This window comes from Penicillium canescens (genome assembly GCF_028828765.1).
Source record: "Penicillium canescens strain IBT 15451 chromosome Unknown utg000007l_segment0_segment0, whole genome shotgun sequence".
NCBI classification, from domain to species: Eukaryota; Fungi; Ascomycota; class Eurotiomycetes; order Eurotiales; family Aspergillaceae; genus Penicillium; species Penicillium canescens.
Window position 1 is genome coordinate 1,696,126 of NW_026703969.1, and position 17,784 is coordinate 1,713,909.

At 46.3% G+C, this 17,784-nt stretch overlaps 1 protein-coding gene across 1 annotated transcript; it reads left to right on the forward strand.

Moving 5' to 3' along the window:
• Window positions 1-588: 588 nt before the first annotated feature.
• Window positions 589-1,200, forward strand: N7446_010823 (uncharacterized protein; the record flags this gene model as incomplete). Its single annotated transcript, XM_058519566.1, has 3 exons — window positions 589-753; window positions 821-1,041; window positions 1,095-1,200. 3 exons carry the CDS (start codon window positions 589-591, stop codon window positions 1,198-1,200), a joined length of 492 nt encoding a protein of 163 aa, XP_058368404.1.
• Window positions 1,201-17,784: the final 16,584 nt, after the last annotated feature.

Genomic DNA, 17,784 nt, shown 5'->3' on the forward strand with positions numbered 1-17,784 from the left:
GGGTCCTTGGGTCTGGTGCTGTCTACTCGCAAGGCCTCATCACCGAGGTTAACCCAACCGTAATCGTATCAATAACCCAATCTCGTAGGTGGGTCCAGCCACCCCTTATAGTTTTTGAGCCATTGAAACGAAACACTAGTGAGAAGACCGCTGATCGCGCCGCACTCGGCTGGTTCCTGACCCCTTGACGAAAATTTTTGGTGATCAAGATCCATTGGCGTACCCCTTCATGGAACGTTTACGAAACGTAGCAGAGAGGCAGCAACGTTTCTAGTTTTATTTAGCATTATCGAAAATAGCCCAGCATCCATCTGCCCATGATCTACATGCGTTCCGGCTATAGTATTGATGTCTATATTGGGGTAACGGTACGAATGCGACTGGTAGTTTGTCGCCCCCGGGCCTCCAACCTCATATCAGGTAGAGATTTTGTTACTCTCAGAATATAAACGGCATGATTTCCTCCTCCCTCAGGATCGAATGGACTCCGATTTGTACAGGAGAGTGTCTAGCACAGCAAGTGTCTACAATCAGATCAGAACCTGACCTTCAAGTCGTTCACCAAATTCCAAATTTATCGAAACCACTATGTTGCGAAAACTCAACGTCGCCACAGACGACATCCCTAGAAAGAAGTTCAGGCTTCATATCGCCATAGGCTCATTGGTCGCATTAACATTCATCCTGATCATTGCCCGAGTGGCCGACAGCGGAACACCACGTGCCCGAACCAATACTTGGGGTATTGCAGTGGTAAGCCTGCCCAAAATACGAGATGAGACCGCATTGCCGATTCTTAAACTGATATAATTCCTACTAGTGCGTAAAATCAGCCGTTTTCATGGCGTACCAGATTTGTACCGGCCATGTTGACCGTCTTAAAAAATGGCGCAGCACAAAAGTCAATGTTGTTTTGAATGTGATAGATACGGTTTTCTGGTTTGCGCTTTTCATCATCTCGATTCTCGGTGCTGCGGCCTCACGCAGTACCTCAAGCCGTGTGTTGGGGGTGATTGTTATTCTTCTGACTATTGTTTTGTGGTAAGTGTTCTAAAAATCGTAATGTGTTTTGAGCTAGCCGCTTGTTTGTACAGCCCAATGGTTGCCTTTTTCACCTTCATATGCATGTGTGAGCGGCGTTATTCCAAGCAACATGGGACACTGCCAGGAGAAGCGGCGAAATATCCTGGCGGTGTCTAGGCGAGCATGCAGGGTAGACGGGTAAAACACACGGCTCTTTGCAAAAGGCAGACTAGATTTTGTACCACATGGAGTAGTGTCAGTGTTTAGAAGACTAACCGCACTATTCAGGCATGCTTCAGTTGACTAAATAATAATCTTATCTACATAAGTTTATGCATTTTACCGACTGTTCCGCACATGTAGCAGATTAGTTCAAACGTTCTTAAGCCATCATAGGCAGCGTGGTAGTCTTGACCTATGTCCAGAGAACATGCAAACGGTCGCCCTTACCACCGCACCGAAGTAAATTCAATTGCAGATTTCTACGCACTTTTTACTATCCCTTTACTATTACCATCGCCCCAATGCCCTGGCTGATAGACAGACTATTAGAGCATAGTTCTGTAGTATCGTGGGATATAGAGTACGGAATTGGTTACTAGTGACATCATTCATAGTTATACAAGGGCATTGAAGAAATAGAAATAGCTCGTCAACAATGCTTGCAAGCCTGTTATCCTTTTTGTCGGACTTGAACGTTAAGCTGCGGTAATGTGGTGGGCTCATAGACGCAGCAAGCGAATTGTATAAACACAAATAACTCCAGATTTCTTGCGAAACATCGTACCCCGCAGGTGAGGACGATTGGGGTGGCAAACAATTAGGAGGATGTTATTCAAGGTAGCGCGGAGTATGGTACGATACAATATTCTAGCCTGCAACCTAGTGCTATCGTTATTCTCTGCTATGCGATATTACGGAGCCTTACAGGCTATCTCTAAACCTTCTCCACAGCTAGCGCCGGTTCTGAGCTAGATACTTTGTGTGGTGTATGGGGAAATTACTTAAGGAAGGCAGAATGAAGCTGTTGTCGGAAAGTTTCAACGAACCGCAAGTGGAGGTTAGAATGGTTCAGATTGCATGAAAAAGGAAAGATCCTCTAGAGCCTAGATCTAGCTTCAATACATAGAAACTATATGGCTGGAAGCTACTATCCGGTAAAAAGAGATCAAACAAAGGGACTGTTGACTACTTACTGACTTCTAGCGACTTCTAAAAGCCAGCAGCTGTATCATCCACACACATGTAGCCTGGGCCAGATGCTTCCGCTGGCTGGTTCACTATTCCCCTCCCGCTTGATGCTCGGTTATATATATTGCGGGGCCGATCCCTCAGCTGTTTACATAGGCTAGCTGCTATGTTGTCACATTGTGCCGTGACCCTCAAAAGGATTTCTGGTTGCTCTTTTGAGTTACTCACAAGGAGCGTTACTAGCTAATGTGTAAGGGGCTATTCTTGAATCTCATAACACCAAGTGTTTGAGATCACGTAGTCCTCCTATGTTTTAGTATGAAGCCCGGTTAGCTGACTCCGCGGCGCGCCAGGGCGCCAGGAATCGTACTCGTTTGCATAGCCACATATGGCCCCTGGAAGTCGTCGGGTTAAACCAAAAGGATACAACCGGTATGACGGCGAAGCGGGGTAGTAACTACCTTCCCCGCGAGTCCCCAGGATGTAGATACAGATACTAGTCAAATGTTCCTTCCCACTCCGCCCCACTATATTGGCCCAACAACCAACCCAAGTTTTTTTTTTCACTCCTACACCTCCCCTATTGCTCCGATTGTAATGAAATTAGGACCAAAAAGTAGCAAAACGGCGCAGCTATCTACGTCCCAAAGGTCAGCTATTATCTATGCTCACGAGAATGGCGCTACGCAAGTGCAATTAGCTAATGACTTTGGCTGCTCTCGGCGTACAATCTACAATACGCTAAAACGCTATTCAGAAGGCGAAAAGCTAGAGAATCGCGAAAAAAGCGGCCGTCCCGCTATTATTAGTGAGCGCGCTTGCTCTCATCTCTATTTACAGGCACGTCGGCATCCGTTTTAGACCTATAAACAGCTAAGTGCTGCTACAGCTCAGCATCCGTCACCCTCCACTATACGTCGAATTTTGAAGCGATTCGGACTCGGAAAACGGCGATCGAAACAGAAAATACCAATTAAGCCTCCTCTTGCAAGGAAGAGGCTAAAATTTGCGCGAAAATGGCGACGCGAAAGCTTCCAATCGTGGATCTTCTCGGACGAGTGTTCGGTGCAACGAACCTCGAACTTTGGACCACAATGGTGCTTTCGTACAACCTCGGAGGGCCTTCGTAAGGACCTTGTGAATGCTAAGGCTCACGTTAAAGATATTTCACAAATGGTTTGGGCCGGAATCTGGCTAGGAGGTCGAACAGAATTAATAATTATGGAACGGGACAAAGAATCGCGGTCGGGGAGGGGTTATACTGCGAAGTCGTATATTTCGACGCTCGAAAAAGGTCTGATGCCAATCTACACCCCTAATTTAGTATTTCAGCAAGATAACGCGAGGATTCATCTAGCGAAGGACACGCAAGAGTGGTTTGAAACTCACGGAGTATACGTCGAAGACTGGCCCGCGCACTCACCCGATTTGAACCCAATTGAACCGGTATGGCGCTGGTTAAAAGTGAAGCTTTTTGCATTATTTCCGGAGCTTATTGGCATGGGAAGGTCGGAGGCAGACTGGCATTATTTTAAAAAATGCCTAGTGGAAGCTTGGAAGGCATTAGATCAGGCAAAGATAGATACGCTAATATTGAGCATGGGAAGACGTTTGAAGGCAGTGCGGAAGGCTAAGGGGTATTACACAAAATATTAAGCGAATTTTTGAAAGTGCTATTATTAAGCAACCCTGAAATTTAATTATATTATTATAGACCATAAAATGGTGGTGCTATATACTGTGTAACTGATATATATATTTTGAGAGGGGACCCGAAAAAGTGGAGTGGGAAGGAACATTTGGTAGGGGATGGTAGTTTGAATCTTGTGAGCATATAATGAATGATCGGGTCGGGTTTCCATTTCGCCGCACAGGACCAGACTCGGTGATTGAATACAGCAGCTGGTATCGTGCGGAGGGGTTTAATCCAATCAACTGTGGCATAGCGGGTTGTCAATAGGTTATCCGGCGAGAGAGCGAGATCACATAGTCGGGGTGTCAACGCCCTAGCTACTGTTCTGCTGGTTTGGACTAGCGAATTGGGGGTTCCTTTGTTCAGATACGTTGAGACTATCATGATGATCTCGAAGGGGAGATTCGGACACCCCATTGTCTTGACGTGACTCGGGCGGGGAGGAGAAGAAAAGTTCAGTCAGGTGGTTAGACACGAAAGGGAGCACTCGAACTGAACTAGTTTTGGCCGGAGTCACATCTCGTATACGAGGAGCCATCAGCGGCTTTGAATGGGAAAATGGGGGTTGAATATCGGCAATTAATTGGCGCTTTGTGACCAGGCGGCCTTTCTCTGATGTTTACTTATATGTTGATCAGTTTGCATTGCACCTACCGAGTAAATCCACCAAGTACTGAGGGGCTGACGATTTTGGTTGCCGTGAAAAGCGGGGAATGATGCCCACCTGGAGTAGGGATTATGTTGTAAGATACACATCCTTTGCTCGCCATAATCAATTTTTTTGCTCAATCACCCTAGAGTAAGTTTACACGACAGATACTGCAGATAAGCCCAGTTGTATTCGCTCGCATATAGTTGTAGAATGATAAGGTCCTCCGTCACCCAGACCTATTGTCGACTACGGTTCAGCTTCGATCATGGCCAGAGGCAACACGCCAGTTTGACGTGGGCTGCTTTGACAACTAAGGCAGTTTGGCAAGAGTTCAGATAATATCATCTTCATGCCACCTAGGTGGTTGCCCCCCAAGGCCAGCGCGCGTAGGTAACGGCTGTGAAATGTACTAATATAACAGGGTTTGCAGTTCCTCCATGGATGGTTTTTATGGGAAAGTCCAGACGAAAGGACGGTGCGAAGAACATGACCTGCCACTTAGTTGGCGCCTTAAGGTAAGCACGGATATTCAGGATACTAATAAGATTTAATCAGCAGATTGAGCACTGCTGTGTTCCTTTAATAATTGCTTGAAGGTTGGAAGATGCAGATTACTAGTCCTTGACGCGCAGAGCAGTTATCTTACGGCTTGATTTGACAAACTCTGCAGAGAAAATAATAGTATCTGTATCTACATGCCTGTATATAACATGGAGATTAAGCTAATTTAGGATTAAACCATCAGTATTTATTTCAAGGAAGAAAAGTATCTATATTATCTTTTTTTATAGCTGGATAGGCCCGTTTCTAGGCATCGTCAAGGTAAGCCCCACTCGGCTATTTTGCATCATGCGTAAAACTTGACGGCGTTCTTCCTCTACGCTCTGGCCATTCTTAGGCGCTAGGGTGAAGGAATGTTGATGCAAAAAGCATACCATGACTGCAAGAGCCTCCACCTGTGAAAAACGTTGCCCTGGACAGATCCGTGGCCCCGCCCCCCAACCAAAAAGATTTCCAGAGAGCTGGGGGAAACACTCTTCTTCTGATACCCAGGTTGACGCATTAGATATCCACCGCCCAGGATTCCATTCAAGACAGTCATTTCCCCAAACCTCCGGGTCCGTGTGCAATGCCGCGCAATTGATGTTAATGGGCGTATGTTTCGGGACAATGACGCTGTCGTCAGCAAGCAGTAGGGTCTGATCTTGGTCGTTCACGGCGCGTACAATTGTTGGAACGGGGCCGTAAAGGCGCAATGTCTCATGCTGCTCATACATTAGCACCCTCGCATCGCTAATCAAAAATGTGGAATGTGGCCGGACACACCAATATCGCTCGCAGACGCTTCAAATACGGATAAAAGGTTCTGAAATCCGGAGCCGCGGTGTTCTTAAACACCAAAAAAACTTCATCGACCTCTTCCGAAGCCCATGCCTGCCACTCCGGAAAGATGGCAAGTAGATGGATAATATAAGTCAGGACGCTAGCAGTGGTTTCATGTCCTGCAAAAAAGAACATGAATAAATTCCCTGGTATGTCACTTTCCGACCATCCATTCCGACGTGTTTCTGCCATCATTGATGAGAGAAGATCTCTCTGGTCGCGTTGGTTTCCAGACTCCTTCCGATTCGTGACCAGTCGCTCGAAATATTCCTTCAAAAGCTCTTGACCTGATACCATACTCTGCAGGGCGCGAGGTTTTCGACTGATAAGGTTGCCTATATACTGGCTGAGGTGTTCCCGAAGCGAGAGGATGTCTCGAACCTCCAAGTGCTCCTCTTAGATCTCCAAGATTGAAACAAGCCCTAAAGAGAACATCCAGGCTAAGCGTGCATATCGGCCTGGGTGTGATCGACTGCGTTGTTGCAAAGCCATTCAGACATAAGTGAAGAGGCACGGCTATGTGCTTCGTCCCATGCTGTTTGGTATGTCTTCGTGTGAAAAGCTCTTCCGGTAGCTCGGCGATGTTGCTGCCATTGTTCGCATTCGACCTGATTTATATTTCACTTCGTCAGTGCACAAAGAAGGGTACGAGAAGTCTGCTTTGTTGGCTATACTTACTGTAGCTAAGTTTGGCCCAAAGACAGCCATTTTAGCTAGTCTCATTAGCATAGTATCTTCCGAGTTAGGGGCAGGCAATACAACCTAGTAGTTTATTCGGCTTGTGGAAAGCCGTGCGCTGGTCTAATACCTGCTTTGCGATTTTTGCATCCGCAACATATATCTCCCATGAGGTCGGGGTGACTTTGACGATGACCTTTCCGTACTGGCCATGGATTGCGAATTTTTCCTTAAAGGTCCAGCTGCTCTGTGAGAGGCGGACAGATGGAAGCTGGGTAATGTATTGTGGCATCCATGGGAACAGACACTGCAGGCCTCGCTGGATCAAGCCCTCCCTTGGAAACGGACTCACAATGATCGGCAGATTTAGCGTGCTTGCTCGCCTCCAGTTGCGATACAATAGCCAAACTGTATCAAGCAGCCAGGATCCCACGAGGATCGCCGAGATAATGGGCAACAGCATACAGTATCGAATTGGGGTGTACAGGATATACTCAAATGAAAAGCAAAGGACTGAGAGCGCCAACTCGGCGCCCCAGCATCAGGCACCTTCCCCTTATAATGGGGCTGCGAGGTGTCAACGTGATCGGGGAGGGTGTGGCTGAGCGGCGCGCGGATCTGAGTCGACAGATTAATTCATGAATGGCTTAATTAGTGCTTTTGTTGTTTTGTCCAGTCCGAACTGCGCTCGTATTCGTACAGCACCCTTGATCAGGTAGAGCCTTACGAGGGCCGCAATGGGTATAGTGGGCTAGTGGGTCCGGGCAAAGATGCTACAGCAGAATCCTCCTTTACACTAACCAATTTCTTTGCCCTGCTTCTCCCTAATCATTCTCATTATTATCAGTGGGTTTTTTGCAGTGCCAAACAATGGCATGCCCTGGTGGTACACGGCGGCTCGCGTCAGATTAGCTCAAATTTTAGTTGGTGCGCCTAGTAAAATATCCTCCACAAAGACAGATCATTTACCGATCATTGAGCCGAGTACTCGTTTGCTTGTCGCGTCAGATGTGGGCCTATTCAGAACACCCAGACCTTAAAAATCTGTGATGTTGAGGCGCCGCCAGCGATGATGACACCTACGCAGGGGTAGAAGAGGAACTCCGAAGAACGTTAACGTGATTCACGGTCTCCCGGGCGACACTGCCGGTCGGGCGACCCCATAAAAAATCCCCCTCAATAATAAAACATGTTTTTTAACCACAACAAAAATGCCCCCCCAACGCTCTGATCGAAAAAAAAAGTTGATAGAGCAGGAGGGCCGTCTTTTATTAGCTATAAAGGCTATAAAAGATGGTAAATATCCCTCTGCTGCAGCTGCTGCACGATCATTTTATTTACCTGTCTCAACTTTGAAGTATCGGATCAATGGGCGCGAATCTTTGGCTGAGAAGAGACCAACTGGCCATATTTTCACTGAAATTGAAGAGCAATCAATGGAAAATTGGTTACTTGATATGGATACCAGAGGTGCTGCTCTCACGATGCCTATGTTGCGCGATATGGCCAATCTCCTACGAAGTGCCCAGAAAAATACCCCCTCCACTATCGGTGTCAATTGGCCTACTCAATTTATCAAACGACGCCCGAATTTATCCAGTCGACTCTCTCGAAAATACGACTATCAGAGAGCACTTTCAGAGGACCCTCGAATTATTAAACCATGGTTTGATTTGGTCCAAAATACTATTGAAAAGTGGGGTATCACTTCAGACGATATCTTCAACTTTGATGAGTCTGGTTTTGCTATGGGGGTTGGCGCGACACAGAGGATTATTACCTCGGCTGAATACCATGGGAAAAGAGCTCTCTTACAAGCCGGAAATCGCGAGTGGGTGACTTCAATTGAGTGTATCAGAGCTGATGGAAGTGTTCATCCTCCACTCTTTGTTTTCAAGGGAAAACTTTTTCCAGCGCATCTACGCCAACCCCTCCTGAACAATCAAGAAGGAGCTGGTCTTACTACAAGTAAAAATGGCTGGAGTACCAATGAGATTGGTATTTGGTGGCTAAAATACTACTTTATCCCAAATATTGGGAGAAGGGTAGGAAAATATTGCCTCTTGGTCCTGGATGGTCATGGTAGTCATTTGACCCCTGAATTTGACCAACTTTGTGATGAAAATGATATCATTGCAATCCGCATGCCTTCCCATGCCTCTCATCTTTTACAACCTTTGGATGTGGGTTGTTTTTCGGTTTTGAAGAGGCTTTATGGAGGAGCGGTTTCAACCATGATGCGGAATGGAGTCAATTCTATTGATAAGGAAGATTTCCTTGAATTGATTGCAGATGCAAGAAAGGGTGCTTTTACGGCCTCTACTATCCAGAATAGCTTCTTGGCTACTGGATTAACACCATTTAATCCAGATAAAGTCTTGGAAAAACTGAATGTGCACCTGGATGAACTTCCTCCTCTTGAGATCCTTTCCCAGCGACCACTCTCTTCCGGCAGTGATAGTGATCCAAATACTCTCTGGACTCTCTCGAAATTCTCAAAATCGCAATCTCGTATCAAAAAAGGTCTAGAATCTTCTTCTTCAATCCTTTCTTCGCCTATTAAACGGGAGATTAAGAGGACCTACGAAATGACCATAAAAGTGGTCCACCGCCAAATTTTCCTCCAAGATCGCTGTATACAATTAGAGGCAACCAACAAAAAACAGACAAAAAAACGAGTGATCAAACATACATTTATTGGTCAGAGAGGCATTTTAAGGGGTCAGGAGAGCAGTCAGAGTGATATGGTTATTGAGAAGAAGGATGTATGTAAAGATATATCTTTGCTGGAGATGCCTGTAGAACAACCTACAGAACCTGCTTTACCCTCTATGCCTACAGTTAGGCGGCAGGTCACCTGTTCTGGATGTGGTACTAAAGGTCATACGTATATTAAATGCCCTACACGTGTTAAATAGCAAAATTTAAGTTGTTTTTGTGGTATTATTCATGCTTAAAAATTGAAGGTTTTTTCATTTTTGGTGGGGCCGCCCGACCAGCAGTGTCGCCCGGGAGACCGTGAATCACGTTATCTTTACCAACACCAATCTTATGTAATACGTACTTCCTTAGTGCTCGAATTTTCGATATCTGACAATGCAGTTTCTAACATTGAATTTAGCTTCAAGGACAACCACCTTGTATCTATTTCAACTCGTCGGATGCATTTAGAAGACGAAATCATGATGCTGCCCGTACTTCCTATTTGGGCCTGTAGAGCCTTGGCGAGCGGGCCCGTCTAACCGTCTTCAGCAACACCGAACGCCCAAGACTCTCGAACGAACCAAAACAATTTCTTGACCTTGTCTCACGAGTAGGGCTCCGAAAGGAATATGATCATTCATGAATATTCATGAATATTTGCGAATATGAATAATATGAATTGCATAATATGAATATGAATAAGAGACTTATTCATATTGCATTATTCATGAATATTCATGAATGATCATATTTATTCATATACTGAGAGAGCATACATTACCGTTCATGTTGTTACGTCTCAATACAGGAACCCATTTTCATGTGCCTAAGACTCTATAACAAATGCGTTCACCATCTCTAAGATATTACATTCCCATAAATCTTAATATTATCACAATCACTTTTTTGGAACGCTATTTTTGATACTGTCCCTTCAGTAGCATAAGCCACCGCATAGTCTCCGCATTTAGACAGTGTCTCCTGAGCCCCAATACATCCCTGGCATTGCTGAACTCGCGTTCAATCCCTACCTCCGCTGATGGAATTGGCAGGTAATCTCGGGCTGCCTTTGCCATGAGTGGAAAGCTAAATACATTTGCCTTCCACCATTTGAGAACCCATTCCTCGTCTGCATCGTCAATCATATGGTGGGACCAACTCACCGGTGGCGCGTCTAGATATCTATCAATGTCTGAAAGAAGCGTCCGCTGTGATGGCTGTACTTTTCGCAGCGTCCTCCACATAGTCTCTGACATTCCCGGCGGGCGATCCACTACACACGACATGGACAACTCCTGCGGATACTCCCTCTTTAGGAACTCCCGCACTTGAGAGATGATCAGTCCCGCATCTTGCTCGCTCATCTGCGATCCAATCAAAGACGATTTAATACGCGGGTCTAGGACGGAAGCCACGTAGTAAAGAAGATTGGTGTCCATCTTCCTCGCAAACTTGTTCATCTTTTGGATTCCTCTTTCCACCGCATCCCGGATCTCAGTATCCACACCTTCAAAATCACCTTCGGCTTTTTGAACCTCGTCAAGGAGGTCATCTAGACTCCAATAGATAGGCAAGCTCTCAACAATCGTGGGACAAGATTTTGATACGGAGTTGGTGTGATCCCAGAATGGCTTAAGAACCTTCGCTACTTGTTGAAGAATCGACCATTCGTTCTCGTTTAGTTGAAGGGCGTGAACTTCTGGATGCATCCGAACAAATTGTCCAAGTTCCTTCTGTAGCCGAAGGGCGTCCGCTATCATGATATAGGTTGAGTTCCATCGAGTGTCAACATCGTAGCCCACTTGCTTGGCTGGTGACACATCTTTCCAATTTTGGCGGCGCTGTGGACTGCGGGCAACCCATAGGGTCAGCAGCCGGATCTTCATGATTGCTCCCTTCGTGCTGTGGGCAGAGGTGAATGTTGGGCTACTTTGTGTGGCCATGTCGTCCAGTATAGCCTTCGCCTCTCGAGCTGAGCCGGCCCTCAGGGAAGCGAGTACGTCCCTGCAAATGAGATTTATGACGTGGGCAAGGCAAGGAATGAAGCTCTGCCGTCCACGAAACCGCATAAGAGGTCTGATGCGAAATTGGTCGTCTTTATCGTCATAGTTCTTGAGAAGCTCGGCGTCAAGACTGTCGCAGAGAGTTCCATTGTTGGCAGCATTATCCCCCGTAATTGTGAGGAGCTTTGGCGCGACGTCTAGTTCCTCAAGCATTCTAATCACAATTTCCGCAAGGTTCTCCCCAGAGTGCGGTCCACATATGTCAGTAAACTCCAGAAGCTCTTCCCGCTTCTCAAACTCGGGTGAGATCCAATGGCCAATGATGCCCATGATCGCTATCTGATTCTCCGATGTCCAAACATCAAGAGACAGCGCAAGCGTGCGACTACTACTGGCTAATTCTTCTTTCACGCAAGTCCGGTTTTTGCGAAATTCCTCCTTGATCCTGTTGAAGAGAGTGTCGGCCGTCTTGATGGGTAATATAGCCCCTGTCGCTTCAAAAAGTGCCCTAAATGCCGGATGCTCCACTACCGTAAACGGCTGTCTCGTTTGGACAACCCATTGTATCAGCATTTGTTCAAGGCCCGCCCTTTCTTTTGCAGGTGTCAAAAAACTGTCCAGGGTCGTTCCGATAGTTGACGATGACGTGATGTCTGATCCGGAACTGATGCGGTGCTTAGCCTGGAGATGGGCCAACAAATTCGAAGTGGAGCCATAGCGTGCCGAATCCCTGGATGACCAACTGCACTGCCTACAGACTAAGAGCCGATCCTTCTTTGGTGGCCCACCCTTTCGACGCCAGGTGTTGTCTAGCTTTGTGATCCAGAAATGCTCGAGGGTCCAGCTAGAATATGACTTGGCTTTTCGTCTCTTGTAAGTCGGTGGGCTACTCTGACTGCTAGTCAACCCTGATAGCGTGGGATCTAGCGGTGCGGGCGAAGACCTGGGAATGGGTAAGGACAGCACGGATGGGGACGTCTCTTCGCCTTCTGTAAACTCGGATGGTGCTGGTGAGCAGGGGCTCTCTATTTCACGAATATTTCCTTCCCATGGCTCAGGGAGTAGGGAGGGTGTGCCATTGTTCAGAGCATTGTAGTCGCGACGCGGAAGACCACGCGTCTTTCGCACAAATGGGTTAGGTGAGGATGCCATTCTGTATTTGCTCAGTGTTAGTAGTCCAAGTGGTACCTGGGAGCGAGGCGGGGCACACCTTTAGTATCACTCGACAATACTTGATAGCATGGCGGGTCGGAAATGAACGGTGAGAATGAAACAATGATGGGGAAACACTAGCTATGCTTTCGCCTGATGCGAATCCCAGTAAAGTGGAAAGTTGATAGGTCTTTTCTTTACACGCGGCGGTTTCTCACTCGCGACTCTCATGGTAAACAATCTGTAACCTGCATGAGAAGTGAGTTAAGGTGGCATGATAAACGCGTTTTTACGTGCCAATAGTCATGGTTATAATAAATCTAAACTTTGGAGTAGATCGAGTGGGAACAAGAGAAGTTATGGTAGTCGATTTAACTAGAGCAGCAAAGATGTGGAAAGACGACTTGTAGATATATATAATTTCGCTCGACTTTCTGTAGCAACCGTTGGTCACCAAAACTAGACATTTACCTATAAAAAATCACGAAAAATAATGACGCAGAATATATAGAGCTTACCGAGCCCTACAATATAGGGTATATACTTCAGAACATGGATTGCATGGGAAATATTTTCTACTATGCTTGACCGAGGCTGTGATCGCACTTGAAATACAAATTGGCTAGTGGAAACGTGTATTTCTGTAATACAAAAACCGGGGAAACGGAAGATCCATTAATGCGCGCAAAATGCATGATATGAATAATATGAATGCGAATATGAATAATGCGCTTATTCGCGCGAATACGATATTCATTTATTCATATTCGCGGGGTGCGAATATGAATATGCCCTATATTCGCATTCATTTATTCCTTTCGGAGCCCTAGCTGGGTGTTTGGCTTGGGATTTGGAAAAGGGGATTGGACTTTGCATAAAACTAAATTAGTATGGGATAGGTGACCCATGATACCTTTTCTGCGGCATCGCTGCGAGAATTCTGGTTGACACTTTGTATACACAGCCGAATCCCTGATGTTTATACTTTCGCCGAGGACGCGGTGGAGTTCGGTAGATGGTGTACTGTAAGGACTGAAATTATTGGCTAACCTACAAGCTGTTCTCCACCCCAAACCCTAGGTCCGTGCCTTTCTCTTGACAGGGGAAAGAAACGGGCAATAAATGATGGATTTATTGTGAGAGAGACCCCTCGAGGACTATCTAACTACTCTCAGGAATCATCCAGAGTCACATGACAAACCAAATAGTTGGTGTAAGTTATCATAAGTACATATTTGACCTCCTGTATTCTGACCTTAGTTCCGGCGGAATGACCAATATACGAAGGAGCGTGTGACTCTAAATGCCGAAGCTCACTTTCAGAACAGGATAAGCTGGAAATGCTTTCAATTGTAATTATTCCGTTTCTTTCACCTATAATTCCATTTTTCAGCAAGTTAGTACTTCATAAAAAGAGAGGTCCTAAAGGGTTCTGGCTAACGCTAAGACGAACACAGGAGATAATCCGTCGGCACAAATACAGGCTCATGTCGTTTTTATATCTCGAGGATTTCGGAATATAATCTACGATTGAAAATGGGACCATGTACGCCGGCCATGAGTGTGAGCGCCAGACAACGTGCCTGTATTTAGTGGCGCCGTCGCTTCTCACTGTGCGATACCTTCAGAATAGCGCGCTAGCGTCCCACCTGGCTCCTATCGACTTCCCCCATACGTGTGGGAACATCCACTGCCTCTTATGATGCACAGCAACGGGATTTCTGCTATACTCTTAGGACTTCCGCTCTGGCCAACGTATTTGGAGCAGGGTATGAGGCAGCGGCTGATGGATTGTTCTCTCGCCTACCTAACACGTCCGGAATCAGGACCGCTTAGTCGGGCCTCATATTAACTAACGCATATGCCCCTTCACGTACGCTCTATTGAGATGCTTTATAGAAGACCACTTGGCAGTATACCCTACTAAAGAAAGGAAGTTCTAGCTGGCTCAATATAATATTGTTCTCTTTTGAGTACCGTGACCTAATAAGCATTTGTAGTACACCAGTCTACGTCAAACGAACGCCACAGGCAAAGTGACACCGAATTGCCAGAAAATCGAGACATTAGCGAGCCGTTCCGGGGCAGTTGCTGGTTCACTTAAGCCGCAAACCGCTTCAGTTCCTGCATCCAGCACGGAATCTTGCAGATCTTTCCGTGTGGCAACTACAGACCGGTAAATTGTACTCTCGATGGGTATCAGGAGGGAGCTTTGGTACAGTGAGTTGTACACATAGATAATTGGAATATGCCTGTCACCCCTGGTCTGCCAGGGGCTCGGGCGAATCGAGCCCTTGCACGCGCTGGGAAGGCTGACCAGCAGGTCAGCAAAAATTGGCCTTATCACTTCATGAGACGCCTAGGTGTCAAAGGCATGTTTAAACACTAGAATGCAAGAATTGTATTAGAACGCGTTGGCGTGAATGCTATCACTAGACCTCGCCATATTGCTTTTTTGGGTACCCTGCGGGTACCCGCGAACCCGCCAAGAACCCATGAGCCCGTATATTACGGAATAACAGTTGTAATACAGACCGTAACTCATATAGCCGTGTCACAGGACCGCCCCCCACCCTCGCGGGTAGGGGGTGTCCCTCAGCCATAATGCAATTCTCAGCCATAATGCAAATTTTCAATTTTTTCAACTTCTAGCTTATTTTCTAGACGTATAAGGTCCAGGATCCATGAAATAAAGCCCGTCAATAGCCTCATTAGCCAATAATGTATCATCCTCCTCATTTTCAAGGGTTTCCTCCAATTCCTTAGCCGCCAAATCGGCCGCCATTTTCACTGCGTCTTTCCGCCAAGCACGAAGCTTCGATTCATCTTCTTTCTCACACCTCCGCTGTACTAGCTTATTACCTGAAATTGATGAAAGGGGACTTTTCGTAGCTCCCTTTACCCATCGCTTACTTTTTGGTTTTTTTCCAGGCGTTTTGTGGCTAAGGGCGCGCGTAAGGCTCATCTCCGCAAGTTCCGCATTGTATAGAGACGATTTTCCGGCATCAATTGCGCGCCGTATATGCTTCCGAATTTTCCGTAAATCAGGACTCGTGTCATCAAGTAGTGGAAAAACCGCCTTCTCTAATTTCGCAATACGCGAATAAGAATTAGGCGGGGAATTTGTTGCTAAACTTGGAAACTCGCGGGCGGGTGACGGTGACGGCTCGTCATACATGCGTAGGGTTTCTTCATCCGAATACTGCCCCAAATTATCCAAAACTTGTTTAGGATCTAGTGGCTAGATACCAGTAGATTTAAACGAGGTTTGGATAGTTTTGCACCTTAGGGCGCGGTGTCGGACGGCATCAATTTCGCGGAAAAAGTCGCGTTTTTCATTGCTTCTACCCTACGCCATAACTTCAGTATTCGCCATTTTAAAATGATGCTTTAAGCTTAAAAAAGCCTCAGCATCAAGCGGCTGATATAGATGAGTCGTGTGAGGTACGAAATACCAAGGAATAATCAAGTTTTCCTTACAAAAATCGAGAAATTCGATAGTTGTATGAGATGCATGATTATCCATTAGCAAAAGCCTCGGTCGCCCGCGTCGTACGCGGTTTTTTGTAGCTTCATGAAACGAGCAGAGCCATCGGTAGGCAGTCTCACTATCTGTCCAGCCACTAGACGTTAAATGGATGATTTTGTACGCCGAAGAAGAGGTTGACATATTGCTATACTAGTCTTCTATGTGGACGCTGCCTTTGACTAGAAACCATGGAAACATCACCCAGCCATCAGCGGCAATACATTCAATGCCAGTAATAGTTTCACCTCGATCTCTAGTAGCAATGCTAGCAGTTTGACGCGTAGAGACGACATGTTGGTTAAGTCCTTCGCCGTTTTGGAAGCCGGTTTCATCCCAATTATAGATCTCATGAGGTTCAAAACCATGCTCACAGTAGAGATACTCAAGCCTATCATACAATGGCTAATAACTCCAGGATCCTCAGCTTGAATTCGTAAAGATTCCTTTGGTTTTTGGGTAATAAGCTTGATATATGGAGGTAGACGCCGTATAAGCCGATAGCTATACATTGGGCCGACAACTCTCTCCGACCCTGCCATTTTCAATAGGCGATTTGCGGCAATTTCAATGTCTTTTGCCTTTGGAGGTGTATAGCAAGAATTTAGCAATTCGGTCCAGCTAATTAATGCATTTTCCTGATTCGAATTCAATGCATTGTTGGTGGTAGGGCGATCGGAGAGAGATGTCTGTCCGTTTTTGCGACCGCGAAGCTTCGAATAAGACACGCGATAATGGTCCGCAGCCTTACGTAGGGATGAAAATTCTCGCGTAGTATAAGCATGTAGTGCCTTAGCTAGCAGATCCTCTTCATCACGAGGTTCTTTAGGCATTTTTGGTGGGTAGGAATACGCGTAAAGTTGAAAAAGTAGAGAATTTGCATTATGGCTGAGAATTGCATTATGGCTGAGGGACACCCCCTACCCGAGAGGGTGGGGGGTCGTCCCGTGACACGGCTAATGATATGTAATATGGTATATATTACCTGTATTCAAATTTCTTGGCGGGTTTTGGGTCAAGGGTCGAAACCCAACCCGCGATTTTGGCGAGGTCTAGCTATCACGTTGGAGACGCGCGAGGTTCATGACCTAGTTAAGTAGGCGGTATGAACAGCGGTCGACGCCCGAAGTACCACTGTAGATTAATTGGTGATTATCCTGTCCTCGCAGTAAGTTGGCGCTCCACTTCCCTGACAAGTCAACACCTGGCTAATCACTAGCAGCTCCCGCCTTCCCCGCCTGGTACTTTTTTTACCTTTTTCTTTGTTAGTACCTAGTATAAGCGTGAGTTGGTCACACTCCGCCCCAACGTCCCACTTTCCCCGGCCTCCATTTTTCGCCCAACCGTTTTCTCAAATTGCTCCGACGTCGACAGCTTTCACCCAAGTCTTTGGGAAATCATCACGACCACGACTGAAGATATGGAGCCAATCGCAGTGGTAAATAGTGTTTCACGTTCTGATGCGGTCATTCTCATGTCTCGACTAGGACCCGGACTTCTACTCTATAGCTATTGGCTTTGGCACAGACCCGCAGGACTTTCAGTCGTGAGTGCAACTACAGCATACCTACTGTCGTATTCTCACTCTAGTACGTGTTCAGAGAGACCACCTCTATTGCGTCCTCGATCGCGAGGGGACGGTTAGAAAACGGCCGAAGGTCAGTCTAATCCAGCCCAAGTTCGTTTCCTGATTCTAACCTGAGAAGTAGATACCAGGCCATAAAAGAAGATGATTATTGGTTAGTTACGAAGCATTGGTTTGTGTATATATGAAGTAACC